We start from the raw sequence: 24,989 nt of genomic DNA on the forward strand, positions 1-24,989 counted from the left end.
AGTTGCTTCTCTAACCATTTGCCTGCCCAACATTGGATAACCTGAAATTTTAATTTATCTCAATGTTGGCAACTGAAGGCATCCTTTGTAGTGACTGGCCATTTTCATACAAAAATATTTTAAGCTTTTCACTGAACAGCCAAATATGTGATCTTGTAGGCAAAAAAAAGTTGAACGTTATTATATTGTTAATGACAAAGGTTATTTCATCTGTTTTGGTTACAATCTTTTCTAAATTACAGTGCAGTATATTGTGGTATAAAAGCTGCTCCTATTACCAAAATGTCTTGATGAAACTGTTTATTGCTGAACTCAGACTACAAAATCAAAAGGATTGTATTCATGAAGCAATTTGAACACAAAAAGTGTGAGCAGAAAGGCGTGGCTTAAAAAACTTGCAAGGAGTTCATAATCCACAGTACGCAACATGTTTCTGAATCACAGTTCAGTTATGAAAGCTAAAGCATCCAGTACACATGTTCAGCATTTTTATTCATATGTCGTACATGTACAAAATTTTTACAGATTAGTTGGATGTGTACAGCACTGTAGTCTGACTTGTGACCAGTTACAATTAATGAATTCTGCATTTTGTTTTAAGTTCTTCTTTTATTTTAAGGGAGGAGAAAACTGAGCAATTGTTGGATTTTAAACAGGAGGTGGAACAGATGGAAGTTGAACTAAAAAGACTTCAACAAGAGGTGCGCATGTGGTACAGATTTAATCCCCAGATTAATTGTTTTCCACTGTAAATAAACCTTAATTGTATAAGCATTGTATTCTTGGAACAGGTATTGTTCCAAACTACTTGTACTTCCACTGTGTAGCATTATTTAACAAAAATTAAAGTTTTCGCAATCTTCTCATAGGATTTATTGGTATACTAGGTAAAACATGAAATTGAAACATTCTGGCTATAGATCATTGTTAAATTTAGCCAGTTTAATCTTAATTTTACAAAATTTTTCTCAGAATTGCACAAACATGTTTTCACGTCTGTGTTTTGAAATATAACAATCTATTTGCCAGAACCTGCAACTTCTGTCAGATGCTCGTTCTGCTAGGGCATATCGTGATGAGCTTGATTCGTTACGTGAAAAAGCAATTAAAGTTGAAAAGCTTGAAAGTGAAGTTATACGGTATAAAGATCGGCTACATGACGTGGAATTTTACAGAGCAAGAACAGAGGTATGTTGCAATATAGAATTAATACCAGTTAGTTAATACTACTATCTGCAGTAGAACATGTTAATATTTTTAGTATTTAAAATTTTCAGGAGTTAAAAGAAGATAACAAAATCTTGTTAGAGACAAAAATAATGTTGGAAGACCAACTTGAGGGAGCCCGAGCACGTTGTGACAAATTGCATGAATTCGAGAAAGAGAATCTACAGTTGATGGCTAAATTACATGATATGGAGATGGTAGGTGTAATTTCCTCTTGCAGGATTGTTTCTGTTAAAAATAGATGTTAAACCTGTTGGAAAAATGAGATTGAAGTACTCTTATGAATAATCAAATACTATACTCAAGCATTTTAAATATAAAGGATTACTAGATTTCACTGAGAAAGAATTACTGGATTTTCAGTGTGCAGAGTAAATTATCATCTTGTGGCAGAAGGTCACATGACCTTGAAGTAAGGACAAGATAATAATAGATTGAAAGATAGCTACAAAACACAAAACTACAGATATTAAAATCTTCTATGGCTGACACAACATCACAAAATAAATGCTTTCCATTTTATAAAGTCCAGAACAGAGGTAATCTTGAAGTTTGCAGCTGATACTAAGTTGGGGTGTGGTTCTTATCTGCAGGATTATGCCAAAATACAGGAAGAGGCTTGCAAAGTTGTCAGTGGATAAAGGGCAAATAAGTTTCAATATTGTGAAGTGAGAGTTTTTTTTTTAAATGGAAAAGTGGAGAAGTGATCAAATGCCAAGTACGTTATATGTGCTTGCCATTGTGCAGGATAACCCAGTAGAAAGAAAAAGCAGGAAAACTGGCAAGTGAGACCAAAAAACCGAAAGAATTGCAGATGCTGGAACTCTGAAACAAAAATAGAAATTGCTTAAATCTCAGCAGATCTGACAGCAGTTATGATGAGAAATCAATTAACATGTCAGTCTAATGATCCATCTTCAGAATGGAGGTATTGGTCTGACATAGAATACAATAAAATAGCCAGTGTGAATGGGATGTTCACTTCCAAATATAATTTTTTTAAAAAACTGATTCTTCTCTCATCTATACTAGCAGAGGTGAGAGAGGATTTGGATGTTACTATGGTTTTCCGAAGGGCTTAGTTTTCTGTAAAGACAGCACGGTCAGAATGTGACTAGTATGTAAGGCATTCTGACAAAACAGTGTCAGGGGTAATGTTCTGATGACCTTGCATCAAACCAAGTAGTTTTTCCTTTCTCCAACGTTTCTTGCATTATATCACTGACTACATTTCATAAGAACTTCATTGGATTATACATGATTTGGGGTTATATTGAGGTTATAAAGTGTTAAATGGTAGGCACAAAGCCTCAATTGCGCTGAGAAGGTTGAAGTTGTAGTGATGGTCAGAATATAAAGGGAGTAGACTGAGAATTGCAGAACTTAGTGGACAAAGTCCAAAAGCAGAAAGCATGGAGTGCTGATTTTTGATTGACCGCTTATGAGACATAAATAGGAAGCAGTAGTAGGCCATTAGAACAAATTAACCTAATCTGCCATTTAATGAGATCTTCACTGAATGTGGCTTTCATTCCATTTCCTTGTCTGTCCCTCAATATCTTTAACTTTCCTCTCAGTGAAAAATCTTTCCAACTCCGATGCCATTATATTTGTCTTTCAGGCCTTCCAGTTCTGGGCTGTGATTGCTGACACCAGTGTATGTGTGCTATGTGCTGTTTTAAAATCATGCATGCGCAAACAGTTTTGGGGGTGTTGCAGCCCTGAACCTTGGAGTTGGATAGAGACCGGGGTGGGAAGCAGTGGGGAGGCTGAAGATACAGCTGGAAGGTGGTGATAGGAAAGCCAAGGGTGAGGGGGAAGTGCCTGTAGTGCTTCTGGTTCCTAGGCCAGCCCCCATCCCACTCTGGATGATTCCCCATCATCTTCCTCAGTCTCCAGCTCTAAACACCATTTCAAAAGTACACGCGTATTGCGTTTGGAATCATATACTTGTTTCCAAATCAGTGCCTATGCGTAGTTACCCAGTTGTGGGTGTTAACAAATGCTCCCTTTTAGGTAACCCTGCTACTTCGCACAATCCACTATCACAGGTCTTTCTCTAGGTGGCACAGCAAGCACGTTTCACCAATATTAATTTCACATTTATTACTTAATTATTTGAGCCGTAGCATTCCCTGGGGGAGAGTTTTATTTTATATTTTATCTATCAAATATTATTTCATTTCATGCAGTTTTAGAAATTTAATCTTAAACATGCTTTATTTTTAGTTTTAATGAATCTTTGGACATTATGAATATGTTTTTCTACTGCCAGAGCCTTGTAGTCCACTTTTTTGTTGCCAGGTTCCTTTTAGGCTGTTTATCTCCTTTTACCCTCTGCCCACTGCTAGGATCTTGGCCTTCCCCTCTCAATATTTCATTATGGAAATGTAGGAGAGGGGAAAAGGAGAATCAAGGGTTATGAGGAATTGCAAAATGTAGAATTAAGGCCACAATCAGATCAGGTATGCACTTAATGGTTGACCCTATGGCCTATTTCTTCTTCGTGTTAGTTATTGTTATCCTATTTGTCTAATGACCTTACAGTTAGTGTTACAGGGGATCCTGACTTACAAATGTTCAACTTAGAGACACTCGTGCTTACAAACAGTCCCATACACTGGTGTAATTTTAAAAACTTGATGTGTGGACATTTCCTGGACTTAGGACGGTTGCTTTACATTGTCCTGCATTTTGCTGCAGTGTGGGTGCAGTGCACTCCAGACTGAAACCTGTTCACAGCCTGGGTTAACAAAGCATAGAGCTGGATGAACAGAGCTGGATGAACACAGCAGGCCAAGCAGCATCTTAGGAGCAGAAAAGCTGACGTTTCGGGCCTAGACCCTTCTTCAGAAAATCATGCTTGTAAATAAAACTAACACTCTGGCATGACGGATGTAATGAAAAGTAGCATTGTACAAATGTCAAGGAAAGGACAATTCCTGTATGCAGATTGAGCCTGTTTGAACTAGAGAGGTGTGATCTGTAAATCTGAGGCCATAAAAATGAATTATTTGCTAATAGAATAATATCTTAGTCACTTTGGCATTTTTACTTCATCCACTCAAAAATTAAATAAATTCTGTATGACATACACTACGTACTTCCTGTCTTGTTCATATTTAATCAATTATAGATATTTCATAAATTGTAAATACAATAGATCTTTGTACCAACAACCTTAATATCCTCATTCATTTCATAATCTGTTGCTTGACTACAAAGTGCTATTTGGATTTGTTTGAGTTCTGCTTTTCGATTAAGGTACATGACACAGATAGAAAGCGTATTGAAGAGTTAATGGAAGAAAACCTCAGTCTTGAAATGGCTCAGAAACAGAGCATGGATGAATCATTACACTTGGGTTGGGAACTAGAACAGTTATCCAAGACCACTGAAGTATCTGAGGGTAAGCAAAGTTTTTTTTTATGTTAAACTTGTTACATTCATTACTACTTTTTCTGGGTAATATTTGTCTGTTCACTTCACTAGAGCCATTCCAGAAAAGTAAGTGTTGGATCATTTCAGATACTTTAGTTCTGTATTCTTCCATTGATGTTAGTTTGCTAAAAATGCTTATTAGAATTTATGCTCATTCTATTAAAACCTTAAACGCCAGAAGTATTCAGCGGGTGTTGCAGAATTTCTGAAGAGAAGAGTTAATAGTTGAATTTTCTTCTTTTGGCAGAGTGTTTTTCTTGGAGTTTCATGGAAGGTTACTGGCAGTCATCTATGTTGACTCTTTTCTCTCTCAGTCATCTGCTGCTCACTTCACTAATTCTGATCTGGGCTGTGAGATATCCTCCTCCTTCAAGAGGTGTGGCAGCAGAAGTGGGGGTGCTTACCACTACGGGGACCTTCCAATATTCAGCCCCTAGCTGCCATTTTAAGACACCAGCTTCACACCATTTCAAACACTAAGTCAGAAACTGCTGTTTAGGTTGTGGTGCTTGACAGTCATCGCGAAGCATGGTGTAGAAAGGGAAGCTGGTACCTGGTTTCTCTGATAGCAGCTCCTGGTGGTTAACCAAAGAGGCATGCTACTTCCTTCAAAGGGCAAAGACTGCCAAAAGAGGCCACACCACTCTATGCATCCAGTTGTCAGTAGAGTTTCCAGGGCAAAAAACACCCATCAGTATCACAAAAACAATAATGATGTTTTGTGCTTTGCAAAGGTAAGTGCTGCATGGAAATATAGAAGATAGGAGCAAGAGGAGGCCATTTAGACCATCAAGCCTGCTGCAACATTCTCCATGATTGTGACTGATCATCTAACTCCATAGCCTAATCCTGCTTTCCCTCCATAAACTTTGATCCCATTCGGCCCAAGTGATATTCTCGTCGCCTGTCGAATACATTGGCATTTTTGGCATCACCCACTTCCTGTGGTAATGAATTCGATAGGTTCACCACTCTTTGGGTGAAGAAATATCTCATCTCTATCCAAAATGGTCTATCCCAAATCCTCATACTGTTCCCCCTCGTTCTAGACATACTCACATAGCGAACATCCTCCCTACATCTAGCCTGTCGAGTCCTGTTAGAATTTTAAAGTCTCTGAGATCTCCCCTCATTTGTCTGACCTCCAGCAAAAACAACCCTAACCTAAATCAATCTTTCCTCCATACATCAAACCTGCCATTCCCGGAACCAGTCTGGTAAACCTTCGCTGAACTCCCTTAAGAGCAAGAGCATCCTTCCTCCAGAAAAGGAGACAAAAATTGCACATAATATTTCAGGTGTAGTCTCACCAAGGCCCTGTACAAATGCAGCAACACATTCTTGCTCCTATACTCAACCTCTCTATGACAGCCAATACACCATTTGCCTTCTTTACTGTCTGCTGCACCTGCATGCTTACTTTTAGCGACTGGTGCACAAGGACACCCAGGCCCTGCTACACAGTCCCCTCTCCCAATTTACAGCCGCAATCTTCTCTCTGCTAGCTCACAATCATTCTAACCATGCCACTGCACAGATGTTCCCATATGGCTAATAGGTTACAACTCTAACTTTTACACATAGCATCACCAACTCATAGGCCTTGTTACCCTATCCTCTGAAGATAGGCTTCCTATTCACCTCCCCTGCTCCAGCACCACCACTGATAGCTCTTCTAGCCACTTTCATCCCATAGAAGCTCTTCTTTTGACTCATTGCAGGTCAAACTGGTGTACAACAGGACCAGGAAGACAGATGTGGGCAACAGAGTGGTTATGAGATGATCATTTGTTCAGCCTCTATGATGAGTTTCTTCAAAGTAGCTGGAATGAATTGTGATTGCTCAAGTGGGAAATGTTGTGATGTCCATATCCAAGCAACTAAACAAGCTTTATTGCTTTGTGCATGCTGTTCACTTATTACCACCACTGTGAACATAATCTTAAGATGCTCAAACTTCCATCTCTACCACAGACAATAAATGGCGCCTTTTTTATGCAGGGATCAGCTGCACTCATACAGCTTCTAATCCAGAAGAACCAGCTCCTCTACCCATCAGATCCTCCTCTGCTTCTGAGGAAAAAACCACAGATCTGAGGATGCACTAGCAAGGCCTTTGCCTGCATCCTCTGCCAGCTCAAACTTTCACCCTAGGGTTTTCTAGATTAAATGCTGGACCACATTCTGTTGAACACATTGACCAGTTGCAGATGCATGCCAGTAAAGAGAAATGCCTCAAGTCACTAGCTCTCCGAGGACTGCCAGAAACTAAGCATCTGCTGAGTCCCTTTCTTTTCCCTTTATCATGCTATAGCTACATGGAAGGAGCCTTCTTTGTAGTGGAGCCTGGTGGCTTGGAAAACTTGAGTGGACTTTCCTGGGGATGTTTTTGGCTAGAAGCCTACAAGTGCTGAGGGTGTCCTGTCCACATGCAGGCTCCCTTTCACAGGATTGGGGTTTGCTGGCAGAATGGAGTTGGAGGATACTGGCACATCTGCAGTGGCCCAGGTTGAATCCTTTTAGGGCCCTGTCTGTGAGTCCTCTTCTGTATGAGTACCTACCACCACCTTGACCTTTTCACTGGAAGGGCAATGAGAGTGAGGTCAATGTTCAGCGTACCCCTGTTGCCCTACCATTTTGAAGTTGTGTACCGGTAGCTGGAGCACAAGTCTGTAAGCATTTTCAGCAAGCATTCTGCTGGATCTGGGTCTACATGGCAGCTGCCATCCTGTCTATGCCTAAATGCATGCATGTCAGAGCTCGCACAGTGGGGGATAACTTTTTAGTTGACTCCTGCAACCTTGAATCCAGTCTATCTAGTGATTCCCAACAAACCTGCCTGCTGCTCCAGTGACTGAGTCTGTGCATTTGCACAATGTTATTAATGACCAACATCATGGGGTCCTCTTCTGGGGGAAAGCAGTGACTTTGGAAAAACTAACTGTGTGGGTTTTAGCATTGACCTTGTCATGAGTAACTGAGTTGAAAAGGTGTGAGCTCGCACAAGTGCATTTGTAACATCCTAATCCATCTGTGGGTTTAAAGTTGGGAGGTTCCGTACAGGCCTCCAGAGGATCCATGGAACTAGCCAGCATTAACAAAAAGTACTGCTGTTAGATTTTATAAGCACCGGTATGGGATAACCTCCTTCAGAGCACAAGTCTTGCTCCAGCAAGTGGCATGGTTCCATATTGGTGTCATCAGGGACACCCTCAGTCTGCACTTGCAGTTTACTTTTGTCGTTGGAGGAAATGACGGTGAGGATAGCAGATTCCAGCCCACCTGTCCTCCTCCCTATCCTGACCAAACCTCCTGTGGCTTCTCTCTCTGGAGCTGGGCAGAGCCTAGGCCTTTATAACTCTGGACTCCTTCTGCATTGCTCATGTAGGACTGTGATAGTGATGGTAGCATCTACTACTGCTGGATCCATTTGCGATGTGTACAATGATTCTACATGAAGAATGGCAGAAACAGTGCAGCTTTTCAGTAATGGGATTCCTGAGCAGTTGTACAAAACAGAAGTGGGGCATTATTGTAGACCATTATACACGGTGGTGTGGAAGCCTTCCAGAAGTACAGCAAGGCAGTGTTCTGTATGTGAATCTGTGATGTGCTGCATCTTTATCAGCACAAGCCATATCACAAAGAGCAGTAGGATATTAGGCTAACTTTCTCCTTTCCCAGCCTGCATCATGAAACTTGCCCAAGGAATATAAGAGCCTACGTTCTCTGATAGTTAAAGTTCTCTGTGAAAAGGAGAGCAGTTCCAATATTTTAAGACCTTTGGAATGTGTTTGTGAATGTGTGAACGCAGATGACACTTTATTGCTTGTTAAGCTAAAGGAACAGCACCTCCTTTTGATTTGGAATGTCACAGGCATTTGGACTGAACATTAAATTGAACAATTTTGTCAGACCATGATCTTTGACCCCATTTTCGTTTTGGGTCACAGCTTTTTTTTGAAGATTCTGCCATTACTATGCATTCTACAGACATCTATTTGTTTCTTGCCCTGTCTCCTTATGACTGAGACCTTCGTCTGTTTTTGTCAATGAATATGTCTTGCTTTCCTTGTGGTTGATGCAGCCCTTGGCTGTGCATGTTCCACTTCAGTGCTTTTGTACTCACCCCCCACCCCTTCAGTATTTTCTTCAAACTGAATCAATCTGAAATATTAATTGCGTTTCTCTCTTCATTCGATGCTACCTAACTTGGTTAGTTTCCTGTTTTTGCAATATTTTTTGAATAATGCCACCTAAATCTTAAATTTAAGGAAACAAGGACTGCAATGGCCTAGTCCATTGGAATGCAGCTCATGACACCATTGATTGATACACTTGTCACTGATCCCTTGGAACGTTCAGTTCTCAATTTAAACAACCCAATTACAGAAAAGGATCAAGGAAGGAGAAAATGAAAGTTGTTCTGGATGGCATTTACACAGGTTCCAATGATTGGGTTTAGAGTCGAATTGGAGGAGGCAAGCTTGCTGTCAATCAATAAAAATAAATGCTGAAACATAGAATAATAGTAGGCTGTTTAACCCTTCAAGCCTGTTCCACCATTTGGCATGGACATGGCTGATTATCTTACTCAGTACACTGTTCCTGCTTTCACCCAATACCTTTTGATCTCTTTTAGCTCTAAAGAACTATTGTCTAACTCCTTGAAAACATTGTGCTTTGGCCTCAATCCCTTTCTGTGACAGCGAATTCCACAGGTCCACCACTGTCTGGGAAAAGAAATTTTTCTTCTCCTCAGACCTAAAATGGCCTAATGCCATACCCTTAATCTCTGGTCCTGGTCCTGGAATCTTGATCATTGGGACCTCCTTCCTGGATATTAGACATGTTGGAATTTTATAAATTTGAGATATAGTCTCTTCTGTTCTCTCTCTCTCTTCACCCCCCCCCCCCCGCCCCCCCGCCCCCCCACCACCACCACCACCACCACCACCACCAAACGCAACACACAAGTATAACTGATTCAGTACCTCATTATACATCAGTCCTGCTATCCCAGGAATCAGTCTGCTAAACCTTAATTACACTCCCTCCAAAGCCGAAGATTCCCTCCTCTGAGAAGGGAATCGTATCAGCGCACAGTATTCTGGGTGTGATCTCACCAAGACCCGAGATAATGGCAGCAAGACATCCCTGCTCCTGTACCAAATCCTCTCTCGATTTAAAGGCCAACATTCCACTTGCTGCCTTCATTGCCTGATGCACAAGTATTCTTATTCTTATTTTCAGTGACTGGTGTACAATGACAGCTAGATCTCATTGTTGCTCCCCCCCACACCGCCACTTTCTCAATCTATCCCCATTCAGATAATCATTGTCCCTCTTCCTGTTTTTGTTACCAAAGAGGATAACCTTGCATTTATTTATCTTATACCTCATTCGCTATGCATTTGCTCATGTTCAACTTGTCCAAATTGCACTGAAGCATCTCAACATTTTCCTCTCAGTTCACCCTTCCATCCAGTTTTGTCCAGTTCTGCAAATGTGGAGATATTACATTTAGTTCCCTCATCAATAATGTATAATTAAAATATATTGTGAATAGCTGGGGTCCCAGCATTAATCCCTGTAATACTCCAATGGTAACTGGCTGCCACTCAGAATATGACCCTACTTTGTTCCTTGTCTGCTGGCCACTTCTCTATCCATGTCAGTACACTGTCTCCAACCTTTGAGCTTTACTTTCCCCAAAATAAATGTCTCATTAAACAAATAAAGCTTTCAACACTATTGCCTGATATTTAAACTATTTATATGATCTACACCTAAACAATTAAATTGGAATGTATGTAGGTTTCATGATTAATGGCCAGAGTACTTAGTTGACAGAAATGAATTTCAATTCAGGTACACTAGTCTAATTAATCGAATTAATCTAATTTAATCAAATTATTTAATGTTGGAATTACTGTTTTGTGGCTGTAAAAACTATGGACAATTCTTCATTTAACATGAGAATACATAATTCTGTCTCATTTTGTTCTTAAAATGCTTGCAGGGGCACACAAATCCCTGAGCCAGGAAGTGAATGAATTGACCTCAAGTCGTTTGCTTAAGATGGAGAAAGAAAACCAATCACTGCTCAAAACTGTAGATGAACTTCGCAGTGTCATGGATTCCGCAGATGGCAGTAACTTTAAGATCCTGGAGCTAGAAAAGGAAAACCAGAGACTTAAAAAAAAGGTGTTAATAACTCTTAAATGTGTTATCAAAGTATGGAGTGAACTTAGAAAAAGGGCTGTAAGAGTTGCATCCAGCCCATTAAACTGATACTCATCAACACATCATGCTTGCTTGTCTAATCTGCTTTTTACACCAAACCATTGCTCTTATATTATCTCCTGGAAGAGTCAAAAATGAAAGTAAATTCCTGAAGCTAATTTGGGACAGGTGTGTGCATTGAGTGTACAAAGTGAAACATGGCATTTTTCTCCAGACCAGCAAGGCAGGCTAGTCCAAGGAAATTCTGTTGGCTAAATGATACAAGACTCCATTTAAGGGGAAAACAGTGGCCTAGTGGTATTATCACTGGACTGGAAATCCAGTGACCCAGATAATGTCTGGGACCCAAGTTGGAATCCAGATTTGAATTCAATAAAAAATGTGGAATTACAAGTCGAGTGACTATGAAATCATTGACAACTCAGAAAAAAACTGATCGAGTTCTTTAATGTCCTTCAGGGAAGGAAATTGGCAACTCTCACCTGGTCAGCCTACATGCAACTGTAGACCCAGAGCAATGTGCCTGATTTTGCAGTAAATAGTAGCCCAGTCAGCAATGCCCTTTTATCTACAAATTAGTTTGTTTTAAAAAAAAATTCTGCCTGGCATGAGTTGAGCTTGCTATTTGTGGATACAAGTCCTTTTCTTAGAAAAGGAACCATCTCCATGCATCTGATTTATCAGGCTACTTCTTTAAACAGCAGAATGTTCCTTAAATTATATATAGCAATGACTGAAGCCATTGTTATCCATCTCTGTTCCAAGTCTATTCCCCCTGGCAATTGTCTGAGATGAAGCCCATCAGTTTGCAACCTTGGTGTTGTATTTGATCCTTAAATGAGTCTTTTGACCTTCTGTTAATGCCATGACTAGGCCCACCTATTTTCCACCTCTGCAACATCATTTCTGTCTCAATTCATCAGTGGCTAAATCATATATAATGTGATTTAGTGGCGATAATATCATAAGACAACCATAATAATTCGGAGCAGAACCGGCTCTACTCCACCATTTAATGAGATGATAGCTGATCTGATAATTCTCAACTCTATTTTTGTCTTTTCTCCATAACACTTGATTCCCTTAGTGAATTTTTTAGAAAAATTGACTGACTGACTCAGCCTTGAATATACTTAACTCTGAATTTCACACATTCACAACTCAGAGAAGGAATTCCTCCTAATTTCTTTCTTATATGGGCGACCCCATATTCTGTGATTATATCCTCTGGCCTTTATCTATCCTCCAAGGGAACAAACTCAGCATTTATTTGGTCAAACCCCCACAAAAGTAGATCATATTCTGAAATATGCAGAATTGTGAATTGTGATATCACTTGGCTTAACAAAATGTGGTGTTATTAATTGCTAACTGAAGCCTCAGTTAGGTTATAGTTTGAAATTTCTCATCCCTTCCTTTTTAAAGTTTGTTATATTCCTTTCTATGACAACAGCAGTTGTATAGTTCACGTTAGCACAGTCATAACTTCAGTTATATTTATTCATGTTAGGTGAACAGTTTTATAATTTAAATTCTGTAGGTTGCCAAAAATCAATCTTCAGTGGATAAATGGTGAGCAGAGAATTCTACGTGCTCTATAATGAGGTTCTCCAAAATGTTTTGAAATCCACCTCAAGAATTCAGTGCCAACAATCCCTTAACATAAAACAATTTTGCACAGCACTTCATAAAGGCTTGGCTGTATTGTCCAAGAGATTGTAAAAGTGATAGTAAATGCCTCTCCAAAACCACCACCGAGCATGGGTTTAAAAAGATTAGTGAAGGAAGGTGAAAAGTTCAGGGAGGAAATTCTAGACCCAAAATGGCTAAATCATGGGCTCCAGTGTTAGAATGGGATAGCTTAAAAATCCGGAACCAGAGAAAAGTACATTTAAAGGGTCTGCAGTGCTGAAAGAAGTTATTGAGTTGAACTTCACGCTGCTTTATTTGAACCTTTTTAATGTTATTTTGTTGAGGACAATCAGAGCTCTCAACACTTAAAATTAATATATATCAAAGATCTAGCAACAAGCAGAAATGACCATACATTGAAAATCTTTGCAGAACAATAATTTTGATAAAATCAAAAAGGAAACAAACACAAGAACATTGTTAAAATAATAGAACCTTCAACATCAACGGTTGGACTGGTACAGTGAGTTAAATATTGTCTTTTTGTTCTTGAGATTTAGGGTTAAATTGAAAAGAATAACTACGCAATAATGCCTCAGTTTCAACACTGGTTGGTAATTTGCTCAGCCAGCTGGATGACCTTTTTAAAAATGTCAAACTGTTTCAGTTGGATATGTTTTTGATTTGAGCAAAAACATAGTTTCCGTGTAGAATGGTGTTGTGGAAGTGAAGGAAGGATGTAGTGCCTGCAAAAGACATCTAACAGTAGATGGGTAAGGAATAATGGCAGATGTTTAAGCAAATAGCTCATAGTTCACAACAAAGACATACCACCGTAAAAATGAAGGACTCCAGGAAAACAATAATCCAACCATGGTTAGTCAAGGAAGTTAAGGACAATGTCAAATTGAAAGAAAAGACATGAGGCAAAGATGAGTGGGAAGGCAGAGGTTTGGGAATACTAAAACTAGGAAGAAAATAAACTGTGGTGATTAATCACAAATTTACGTTAAAACAAACAGCAAGAGCTTCTGTAAATGTATAAAAGGGAAGAAAGAGGCCAAAGTGATCATGGGCCCGTAAGAGAATGAGACTGGAGAAATAATTATATGGAACTAGGAAGTGGCAGAGGAGTTGAGTAAATACTTTACGTCAATTTGTCAAGTTAGAAGACACTAATAGCATTCCAAAACTGCTATGTAATCAAGGTGTCAAAAGAGGAGAGATCATAAACTGTCACTAGAGAAGTGGTGCTAGGATTTCTAACAGGGCTAAAGACTAAAGTCAACAGGACCTGATTGGGTATATCCTAGCACATTAAATGAAGTAACTTTGAGAGATAGTAGATGCACTAATAATCTTCTAATAATTCCTAGATTCTAGAAGTTTCCCAGAGGATTGGGAAGCTGCCAAATCTAATACTTTTATTCAAAAAGAGGAAGCAAACGAACTAAGTATAGGTTGGTTGGCTGGCTGCATCTGTCATTGGGAAAATGCTGGGTCTATTATAAAGGAGGTAATAACAGAACATTTAGAAATACATAAAGTAATCGAGCAGACACTACATGGCTTCAAAGGAGAAATCCTGTCTGACAAATTTAATAAAATTCTTTGAAGAGGGAATGACAGTATAGACAAAAAGCAATGGCTATAATATATTTGGATTTCCAGAAAGTGTTTGATCAGGTACTATGCTTAATAAGATAAGAGCCTGTTGTGTTAGAGGAAATATATTAGAATGGATAGAGGATTCTCTAATGAAAAGAAAACAGTTGCAGTAAGGAAGAAATTTTCGGGATGGTAACCTGTAGCTAGTGAAATGCCACAGGGATCAGAGCTGGTGCCACAATTATTTACACAGTATAAATGGTTTGGGTGAAAAAAAATGAATGTATTATAGCCAAGTTTGCAGATGACCCAAAATAGGTCAGAAGGCAAACGGTGAGGATACCACAATGTCTACAGATGGATATAGACAGGTTAAGTCTTCTGCAAACCTTAGCAATTGAAATATAATGTGGCAAAATGCACTTTGGCAAGAAGAATAGAGGGCCTGAGTAATATTTAAATGGAGAAATACTGCAGAAAGCTATACTCCAGAGTGGTTTGGGAATTCTTGTGCAAGACTAGCATCGAAGTCCAGCAGGTAATAAAGGAAGAAAAATGCAATGTTGGCTTTTATTTCAAAGGAAGTGGAGTATAAAATTAGGGGAACTCTTGCTAAAACTATGTAAGGCACTCATTAGATCGTGTCTAGAAGACTGGGCAACTTTAGCCTCTTTATCTAAGGAATGATACAGGCAGTTGGGCTGTTCGGGGAAGGCTTACCAGGTTGATCCCAGGTATGAATTACGTGGAGAAGTTGAGCCGGCTGGGCCTGTGACCATTGGAGTTTAGAAGAATGAGAGGTGACTTCGCTGAAACTGACAAGACTGTTAGGAGACTGGACATTGATTAAGCCACTTTTAGAATCCTCTGTGCAGTTCTGGTCCCCGTCTATAGGAAGGATGTTGTGTAACTTGATAGGGCTCAGAAAAGATTTACCAGGATGTTGGGGTTAGAGAGTTTGAGCTGCAGGGAGAGGCTGATTTAGACTGGGCTACTTTCTCTAGAGCATCGGATGCTGAGGGGTAAGGTGTGAGGTTATAAAATCATGAGGGGCATGGGTAGGGTGAATAGACAAGGTATTTTCCCTGATGTTGGGGAGAGGAGCTCAGAACTAGAGGGCATGGGTTTATGGTGAGATTGGAAAGATTTAAAAGGGACCTAAGGGGCAACATTTTCATGCAGAGCGTGGTGCATGAATGGAATGCACTATCAGAGGAAGCGGTGGAGGCTGGTACATTTACAACATTTAAAAGGCCTCTTGATGGGTACATGAATAGGAAGGGTTTAGACAGATATAAGCCGAATGGGACTAGATTTGTTTAGGATAACTGGTCAGTTGGACTAAAGGGTCTGTTTCCATGCTGTTCCTCTGACTATGACAGAGTAGATGTGGACAGGTTGTTTACCCTTGCGGGTGAGTCTAGGACCAGAGGGCATAATCTCAGATTGAAGGATTGCCTATATAAAACAAAGATGAGCAATTTCTTCTGAGGTTTGAGAGTTTGTAGCCATGTCGACTCTGCTCGATTTATTGTGTGTATTTCTAGATGCTCTGTTACTATAGCTTTTATAATAGACTCAGCATTTTCCCAATGACACGTGTAAGCTAACCAACCGTTGGTTACATCTTTACCACAGAAATCTGCAGAATTGGGTCATTAAATATATTCAAAGGCTGAGATGGACATTTTGTATTCAGTATGGGAACCAAGGATTATGGAGAAAGGGCAGGAAATGGACGTTGAGAATAATCAGATCTGCTAGGACATAATTGAATAGCGAAACAGGCTCCATGTTCCTCCATTATGGTGTATACAATGGGCTAAAAGACATGGAGATGCACAGGAAAAGTATTCAATGCTGAATAAGGCTCTGTGGCTCATGAAGTTGTTAGTGGTTGCTGAGGGATGATGAAATTATGAGACCTGATTTGAAGATATGAGAGAAGGCTTTAAATCTTTTGTAATATTACGACAGCAGCCACTCTGGTTCAGTATGCCAAAGTATATTAGAAAGCATATTAGGGAAGCACAATAGTTGTTGAGTAGGTCATAGTTTAGCTTATGATACATTTATGCAGTTTGGAATTTAAAGGGTGGCAGGGCAACTGAGGAATTTGACAGAGGATTTGAATGTAGTCTTAACTTCATTTTTCTGTCTACCACTTTGATTCTTGATTAACAAGGATGAGATTAGATTAGCTTCCCTACGGTGTAGAAAAAGGGCCTTCAGCCCAACAAGTCCACACCACCCTTTGGAGCATCCCACCCAGACCCATCCCCCTATAACCCACACACCCTGAACACTACAGGCAATTTAGCATGGCCAGTCCACCATCTCTGCACATCTTTGGACTGTGGGAGGAAACCCACGCAGACACAGGGAGAACGTGCAAACTCCGCACAGACAGTTGCCCGAGGCTGGAATTGAACCTGGGTCCCTGGCTGTGTGAGGCTGCAGTGCTAACCATTGAACCACCGTGCTGCCCGAAATTGGTCTAATTTGGTCTTTAAAACATTTCATGATCCTGAATCCACTTGCCTTGGGGAAAGAGAATTTCACAAACCAACAGCTCTGACAGAAAAACATAACATTACATTCTACATTCTGTTCCATTACCCTGAAGTACTTGCATAAAGTATGATTTGTCTGGATAGTACACAAAACAATACTTTTTACCATACTTCAGTCCATGTGACTATAATAAATCAAATCAGAATCTTAACTGGGAGAGATCCTTTTATTTTCAAGCTGTCCTTTAGTTCTAGCCTCTTCCATAAGGAAATACTCCGAGTGTTCATTCTCAGTTCCCCTCAGAATCCTATTCATTTCAGTAAGATCACTTAATCTTTTAAACTGTAATGCATATAGGTTCAATATATCAAACCTTTCCTCATGTAATAAAGCCTTCATTTCCAGGAATCAGTGAGGTGAACCTTTTCTGAACCTTCTAATGCCATTGTAGCTTTTTTAATTAACTCACCCAGATATGCAATGACATTTCTGTGGGGCAGAAGAAGCTCGATCCTGGGTTTCCTGTCTAGCGGTAGTGCCACAAGAGCCCATAAAGGTAGGACTGGAGATATTTTTCTAGTCTACCTATTCAGAGATGTTAATATACAACTCTAGAGCAGATGAAACTTGAACCTGGACCTCCTAACTCGGAGGTAGAGATGCTGTCACAGTGCTACAAGAGCATTCCAGGTAGGAGTGGAGGTATTTTCTCGTCATCCTGTCAAAATGTAATGACACATAATCTGGAGCAGTTAGAACTTCAACTCGGGCCTTCTGGCTCAGAGATAAGGAGACCACCACCACTGGGAATGTTTTCTTTTAACCTGTCCGGATTTTGTAGATACTTCTAATCACACTGTTCTTGCACATTGTCACCCCATTCTGGGGCAGCTGGAACTTTAAACCCAGGCCTCCTGGTCCAGCGTTTGGGACAACACAGTTGTGCCACCCCAGCCTTTCAGGTAGAGTGGATATTTTCAGTCATTTCAGAAGTGTTATTATACCGCTGGAGCAGGTGAGATTAGCTCTTGAGTAGTTGGCCCAGGTTGTGATGCCACCATCATTCCATAAGAGCCACTGGAGGTAGGAGTGGAGATGGTTTTTAATCAAACTGGAGCAGGTACTTCCTTGCTCAGAGGTAAGGATACTACTGTTGTGCCACGAAGCCCAAATTCAGATATTCTCCTTTGTAAGGGTGAGTTTCAAACCCATTTCCTCAGAACATTTGCCTCAAACTCTGGACTATTAGTCCAGTGAGATTACCACTGTCATTACCTGTCTATTGGCTGTAAGGAGTACTTGGAGTGATATCTAGCACATAGAGGCTGATGATTGTGATTACTGGAGGTCAATCATTACAGTCCTTGCGTTACATCATTGAAGGAGTTCCCCAGGGTAGATATATTCTTCTAATCAACCTGGTTGGAGGAGTAATTCATGCCTCTGGAGTAGATGTTAAAACTGTGCTTGTCTCAGAGGCTGTGCCATGGTGCCATAAGAGTACCTAAAGTGGTAATGGAGAGTTATGATACACCTCCTGAGGCAGATAAGACTTGAACCTAGGCCTTTTGGTTCAGAGGCAGGGACACTTACCACAGTGTCATGAGCCTAGATAGGCATGGATTTTTTTTGTTTTTCCTCAATCAACTTGTTCAGAGGTGTTATTACACACGTCTGGAGCAGGTGGGACTTGATCCTAGCCCTCCTGCCTCAGGTAGGATCGTTACCACTATGCAACGAGAACTATGGAGGTAAGAATTGATGCAGACATGGCTGATTGCAGCAGCTGGCAATTAAGCAAAAAAGCATAATGGCTCCTGTCAGACACCACCAAAAAGCAATGGAGGATTTGACTGAGGTAACTTGGTTGGTTTTCAAAAATTGACTGAAAAGATTAAAGCAGGATGTTTGTTTGCAATGATGAATAATTCACACAGTATTCTTGAAGAAATAAAAATCAGCAATATTGTCCTAATTGAGGAGAAGAGGAGGTGGGGGGTGTGGTCATGCAATCTGGAATGGGGTAAATATAAGCTATCAACCACCTAGGATTTGCACATGAAACTAAGCGGACACCTGCTCTTCCTTGTCCTCATTAAGGTAGTATAGATCTGCTTTTAAATCAACTGAGTTAGTTGGGCAAGTGGGATTCAAACCAGGGCTTTCCAGCCCAGGTGGAGATAGGTTACTACCACTGTGCCACACACAGATATTTGTCTGATGCAACCACCATTAAGGGTATATAATTTTGGTGAGAAGCACCAGAAGAGTGTCAATAATAAGTACAGAGCTTTCTGCATTTTGTCATAGAGCTGTACAGAATGGAAACAGACCATTTGGTCCAACTTGTCCATACTGACCAGCTATCCTAAATTAATTTAGTCCCATATGTCAGTTTCGTCCATGTCCCTCTAAACACTTCCTGTTCATCTATCCATCCAGATGCCTTTTGAATTTTGTGTACCAGCCTCCTCCACTTCCTCTAGCAGTTCATTCCATACATGCACCACCCTGTGGAAAAAATTACCCCTCAGGTCCCATTTAAATCATCCCTGCCCACCTTAAGCCTGTGCCGTCTAGTTTTGGACTCTCCTTCCCCACATAGGGAAAGGACCCTGTCGATTCACCCTATTCATGCCCCTTGTGATTTTGTCAACCTATATAAAAGTCACTTCTCAGCCTCTGACACTGCAGGGAAAATAGCCACTCTCTACAGCTTAACTACTCCAACCCTGGCATGATCCTTGTAAGTTTTTTTTTCCAAACCCTTTCATGTTTTACAACATACTTCCTAGAGTAGGGCGACCTAGAATTGAATATGATATTCCAAAAGTGGCCAACCGGTGTTCTGTACAGCTGCAACATGGCCTCCCAACTCCTATACTCAGTGCACTGACCAAAAAAAAAGCAACCATACCAAAAGCTGGTCTTCATTATCCTGTTTACCCAGGACTCCACTTTTAAGGAACTATGAACCTAACTCCAAGCTGGTTTACAATTTAGGTTGGAGAGAAAGCCTGACTACAGTGCCTGATGGTTGATCATAGAGGGTGGTGGTGTATATTTGACACAGATTGAGTGTATATGTGCCCTACTCCAGTATTCCTGTGTAGGTGAGCAAAGCTGGATGCAGCGTGGGATGTTGGCATTGCTGATTTGACCAGCATTTACTGACTATCCTTAGTTGTTCTTGAGAATGTGATGGTGAGCTGCTGCAGTACATTAAGTCTGGATAGATCTACAATGCCATTAGGGCATGAGTTCCAGGACTTTTAACCCAATGATACTGAAGGAGTGACGATATAATTCCAAGAAAGGATGGTGAGTGCCTTGGAGGGAACTTGTGTGGTGTTCCTGTGCATCTGCTACACTATCATCTTTTTCGATGGTAGTGAGTGTGGGTTTGGAAGGTGGCGTTTAAGGAGCATTGATGAATCTGTAGATGGGATACAGCTGAGTGTCTAGTCAGGAGTTCAGTTACTTGTTGCATGATTCCTGTTCTCTGACCAGCTGTTGCAACCACAGCATTTTCAATGTTCATCTAGTTCACTTGTTGATCAATAGTAATCCCCAGAATGTGGATAGTGGGGGTTTCATCAATGGTAACATGAAGGGGGCGATGATGTAAGTGACAGACTTAACTTCAGTGAGGACTCATAAGACTGTTGGTTCACTATTTACAAACAAAAAAAAATTGAATTCTTCACTGCAATACTTCTCAAACTCTTAAGTTCTTAGTGACAACAACCTTTGGTCTGATGTCATGGCAATTGTCAAACACCAAAATAGGATCACAATAGGAAAAATCTGGGAAGCACTGCCTTACTGAGGATTAGCTGTCAAGTTCCATTTACAATTGAAAAGGCATGTTATTTCTTCCTGTTTTAGATGGAGAGACTCCAGGGAGAGATCAGCAATGAAAAACAAAGTATGCAAAATGTTGAAATACTCAGCAATGATCTTATAAAAGAGAAGACCCAGCTTGAAAAAGCCATTGAAACCATTCGAGAAAATACAGAGGGACAAGTAAGAACAAACAATAAAGTACATTTTTTGCAAGTCTGCTCCTTCATTTCCACATTGCCATTTGCTGGTATGATGCCAGGAACAAAAACAGAAGTTGCTGGAAAAGTTCCACAGGTCTGGCAGCATCTCTGAAGAAAAAAAAAATCAGAGTTAACGTTTCGTTTCCAGTGACCCTTCCTCAGAACTCATAATACTAAAAATACTTACCCCATCCTATAGATGGCTGTTGCAAGTGAATTTCTTCGAGAGCACGTCTTTCTTTCAATGCCACTGAAACAACTGAAGAGGCTGGTATCCCGTCACCAGATCCCCTTTAGAGGTGCACAGTAAATGGACTTTGACCAGCTAGCTCGGAGTCAGTCCTTAGGAGGGGTGAGATTCCATGAATCTCTGATACATATTCCTAGGGTAATTGCCCCAATCAAGGATGTCATAGTCAATGATCCACCTGGCTCTTGTTCTAATCACTAAAGCCATGGTATTTAGGGGTCAGTCATCTCAGCCCTAGGACATCCCTGCAGGACGACTTCAAGGCAGTGTCCTAGGCAGAATCATCTCAGCTGCTTCATGAACAATTTCCCCCTCTGGGAGAGATTCTGGTTCTGAGGAAGGGTCACCAGACCTGAAACGTTAACTCTGTTTTCTCCTCCACAGATGCTGCCAGATCTGTTGAGCTCTTCCAGCAACTTTGTTTTTGTTCCCTTTTCCTAGGTCTTGTGTCATTTAAAAGTATGCTGGTTTGCCTAGGACCCTATCCTAAAGATCTTAACAGGATCTTGTGGCACAGTGGACCAAGAGGCCTGGGTTCAAGTCCCACTCGCTCCAAAAGTATGTAATAAAATCTCTGAACAAGTTCATCAAAACACAACTCCCCTAAGGAATTTCCCCAGTAAGTCCTAGGGATAAGATGATTGACATCCAAATATTACAAACAGCATCATTTCTTTTTGCAAGACTTGACTCTAACAAATGCAGAGTTTGCTGCTTAATTCCATTGTCTAGCAGTTATGGTAGAGTTCCTTGATGCCTTATTTGGTCACAGGAATAATAAAGGGTAAAAGTACGGATACAAGACCAAAATAGCATTGAAAATATCTAATATTTTCCTTGAGATGGAAGAGGTTATAAGATTTAATTAAAAGCTAAGCTATTGGAATTGGCAGACTCTTTGAAATGGAATTTCTTGCAAAAGATAGAGAAACATAATCAAGTCATTGACAAAGTGTTTGGGATAAGTGGAAATTTAAGAACGACTAGAGACGCTAAGTTAGGACTCAGTTGAGTTAGTGAGAATTTAATTGCAATTAAGCAACCTGAAATTGAAGAAAAAAAATTGAACTTGAGGAAAAAGGAAGATAAGTAGCACTTTGAAAGGAGGATAAAGAAGGGGAAGTGGAGCTTTTGAGGCTTAATTTTAGGCTTATTAAAGAAAGTGAGTGAAAAGATAATATCAGCTTAGAAAAATAGAAGTGAGAAAGAAGCCTCAGATGCAGTAGGAAGTGCTGATTGGGAGAAACACGCATAACTCAAAAAGGTCTGGGTGGAGATATTTAAATTTGTGTGTACACTACCAAAATTTGAGGCAAAAGCTGTGAAGGCATTCCATGACTTATTCAAGAAGGTCACAAAAGAAATTACTAAAAAATTAATTTTTTGCCCGTGTGCCTCAAACTCAAAAACACATGGAAACATCTTAATCAGATCTACATTGAATTCAAACATGTTAGGCAAAATAATTTTGATTGTTGGAAATGGGCATGAAGAGTAAATGGCATGTCTGAAGTTCTCAGAGAAACTACTGTCTTTGATTCTGGAAATTTTTTCAGTCATGAGAGCACTTGTTGAAAATCAGAAGGTTGCAGCAGCTCAACAGGCAGTGAAGATGCTGAAGATTTTGAATTGATTCACAACATTAAACCATTCTAACATCACTCCCATCAGCCAGAAAAGGATAGAAGTGGGAGAGTGTAAGGAAGCACAGAGCTTCTCAAAACCCCTGTTAATAATTGTCAGCCTGTACCCCTGATTGTTAACCTGAGCCAATCCCAATCAAGGATCTCAGGTGAGCAAAGTCCACCTGATTTGAATCACTACATTCCTCCCCCACTAAATCTGCAGATGTGAGCCTGGGCTTTCTCTTGTAGCTTTTCCAGCAACATTTTTGCCCCAGGTCTTGTTCCTCTGATTTTGACTCTGACACGGGAGGTGTGAACCGCACCATAACACATGTCTTGCATCCGGAGCACGTAGGGAGAGCTTCCTTTTCCTCTTCCGGCAGCAACTGTATCGAGGCTCTAGTCATCCTGGGCTCCATTCCCTTGACAGTAGATGGAGGGGAAGAACCTATCATTTCTGACAGGTCATCTGGCAGTTGAGGGGGGCCAGGTATGTTTTGCTCCCGCCCCGTTTGCGAGATAACAGCTTTCAGGGGATGCACAATTTCAGAACCACCTCACCCACCCTAGCATTGTAAATCCCAAGACGTGACCACGCATCAGCCTCACTTCATACCCGTAGAGGGCCATTCTTGTAGTTCTGGCACCAAAGCTTCATCTTCTGAATTTAATTGTGTCTCTCACTTAGAGGCACGTGACCAGCATTGGCATTCCTGCTGCTGTTTCTCCAGGTTTAACCTGATGCAAAGTCTCTTTCTCTACCACCACCCCCACCCCCTACCCCATCAGTAACTCAGCTGCAGCTATTCTTGTTGCGTAACAGGTGGTCTTACGATCAAAATAGGATCAGCAACAGTTTGATATCAAGTGACATATTTGGCTGCTTCTTTAAGCCTGCCTTCAGCATTTGGACCACTCTTTCCAACAGACCATGTCCTTATGTGCCACATGTCATCTCACTTCAGGAAATACTCAAATTCCCTGCTAATAAGCAACGTTCCATTTTCTGTGACCAGTACTTCGGGCAATCCATATATCGTGAGCAATGCTGGCAGTTTCTCAACTGTCATTCCCTGAATGGATTTCACGTATGTCCTACCACTTTGAATGGGCATCTACAACGACCAGGAATATTGAACCCATGAAAGAACCGGCTTAATTGACATGTAACCAGGTCCAGCATTTACCCGGCCACTCTCACAAAAGTGGGGCTGCTCGTGGCAACTTTTGGCCTTGTTGACACTCGACTACTGTCCTACCAAAGCAGTTGTGTTAGCATCTTTGTCTTGGAAACCCCTGGATGACCCTGGTGGAGTTTCACCAGTATTTGGCAACCACCTTTACTTGGGGGACAATCGCTGTTGTTCCCCACAGTAATAATTTGTCCTGTGGTGATCTGGTCTCACCAGGTCAAGAAATGTTTCAGTCCTAGTTGTGATGGCCCTTCTATTTCCCTTATTACCACCAGCAGTTTTAATTTTGCTAGGACAGGATCTTTGTGTCCAGTGGATGTTGTCAGAAGTGTCTGGAATGGTATCCAGAACGTTTAAAACCAGAATGGACTCTTCCAGAGGAGACACCACTGGTCGAGAATCTGCCAGCGAGAAGCAGCTCAGGGCATCTGCATTAGCCTATTGGCTTCTTGGACTGTGTTCTAACTTGTATGCACTGAACATAAGGGCCCAGTGCTGAATTGTGTAGGACAGTTTGGGCAACACCACCTTTTCTTCCTCAGTAGCCCTAGTAGGGGTTTGTGATCTGTTACTGTGACAAATTCATGTCTGTACAAGGTATTAGTGGAACTTCCTCACACCAAAGATGACTGCCAAACCTTCCTTCTCTATCTGTGTGTATTTGCAATTGGCATCGACCAAAGCCCAGCATTCCTCTCCGTTGGGCCACTGGTGAGCCAGCACTACCCTGATAGGTGTACAGGGAGGTGTCGCATGTCAACACCACTTGCGCTGGACTGTAGTGGGCTACACCTTAGATGACAACTGCTTTTCCATTTCCTAAAGTCTACTGTTAGCTACGTGGACATTTCCGAGGCTGACCCTTGTTATATAGCAGATGTAAGGGTGCTCAGGTGGAGGCCTGGTTATGTATGAATTTTCTGTAATAATTCGCTAGCCCAAGGAAAGATCTAAGCTCTGGTATAAAAGGGTGGGAGCCAGGGCTCCTTTGATTGCCTTCACTTTATCTTCCAACATGTGTAACAGTTTCTTCAATTCTGTAACCCAGGTAGGTCACTTGGGGCATCTTGAACACACATTTGTCCCTTCTAAGACGTACACCTGCCTGGGAGAAATGTGTAAGCACTACGTCTGATTTCTTCAAGCGTTCTTTATTTGATCTTCTTGGTTGTTAGCACATAATCCAGATAAATGACAATCTGGGCTA

The 24,989-nt window shown here is 40.8% G+C and overlaps 1 protein-coding gene across 13 annotated transcripts in view; it reads left to right on the forward strand.

Moving 5' to 3' along the window:
* LOC125454694 (girdin-like) overlaps positions 1–24,989 on the forward strand; it is a 322,453-nt gene that overhangs the window by 115,946 nt on the left and 181,518 nt on the right. For 12 of the 13 annotated variants that reach the window (XM_048535750.1, XM_048535754.1, XM_048535755.1 and 9 more), the window contains exons 9-14: positions 620–701; positions 1,030–1,188; positions 1,278–1,424; positions 4,492–4,636; positions 10,691–10,875; positions 20,557–20,694. In XM_048535750.1, coding sequence (XP_048391707.1) covers positions 620–701; positions 1,030–1,188; positions 1,278–1,424; positions 4,492–4,636; positions 10,691–10,875; positions 20,557–20,694 — 856 coding nt within the window. The remainder of the gene's footprint in view (positions 1–619; positions 702–1,029; positions 1,189–1,277; positions 1,425–4,491; positions 4,637–10,690; positions 10,876–20,556; positions 20,695–24,989) is intronic. The other variant, XM_048535759.1, reaches the window with a different exon arrangement.

The sequence above is a fragment of the Stegostoma tigrinum genome, chromosome 9, assembly GCF_030684315.1.
Source record: "Stegostoma tigrinum isolate sSteTig4 chromosome 9, sSteTig4.hap1, whole genome shotgun sequence".
Taxonomy (NCBI): Eukaryota; Metazoa; Chordata; class Chondrichthyes; order Orectolobiformes; family Stegostomatidae; genus Stegostoma; species Stegostoma tigrinum.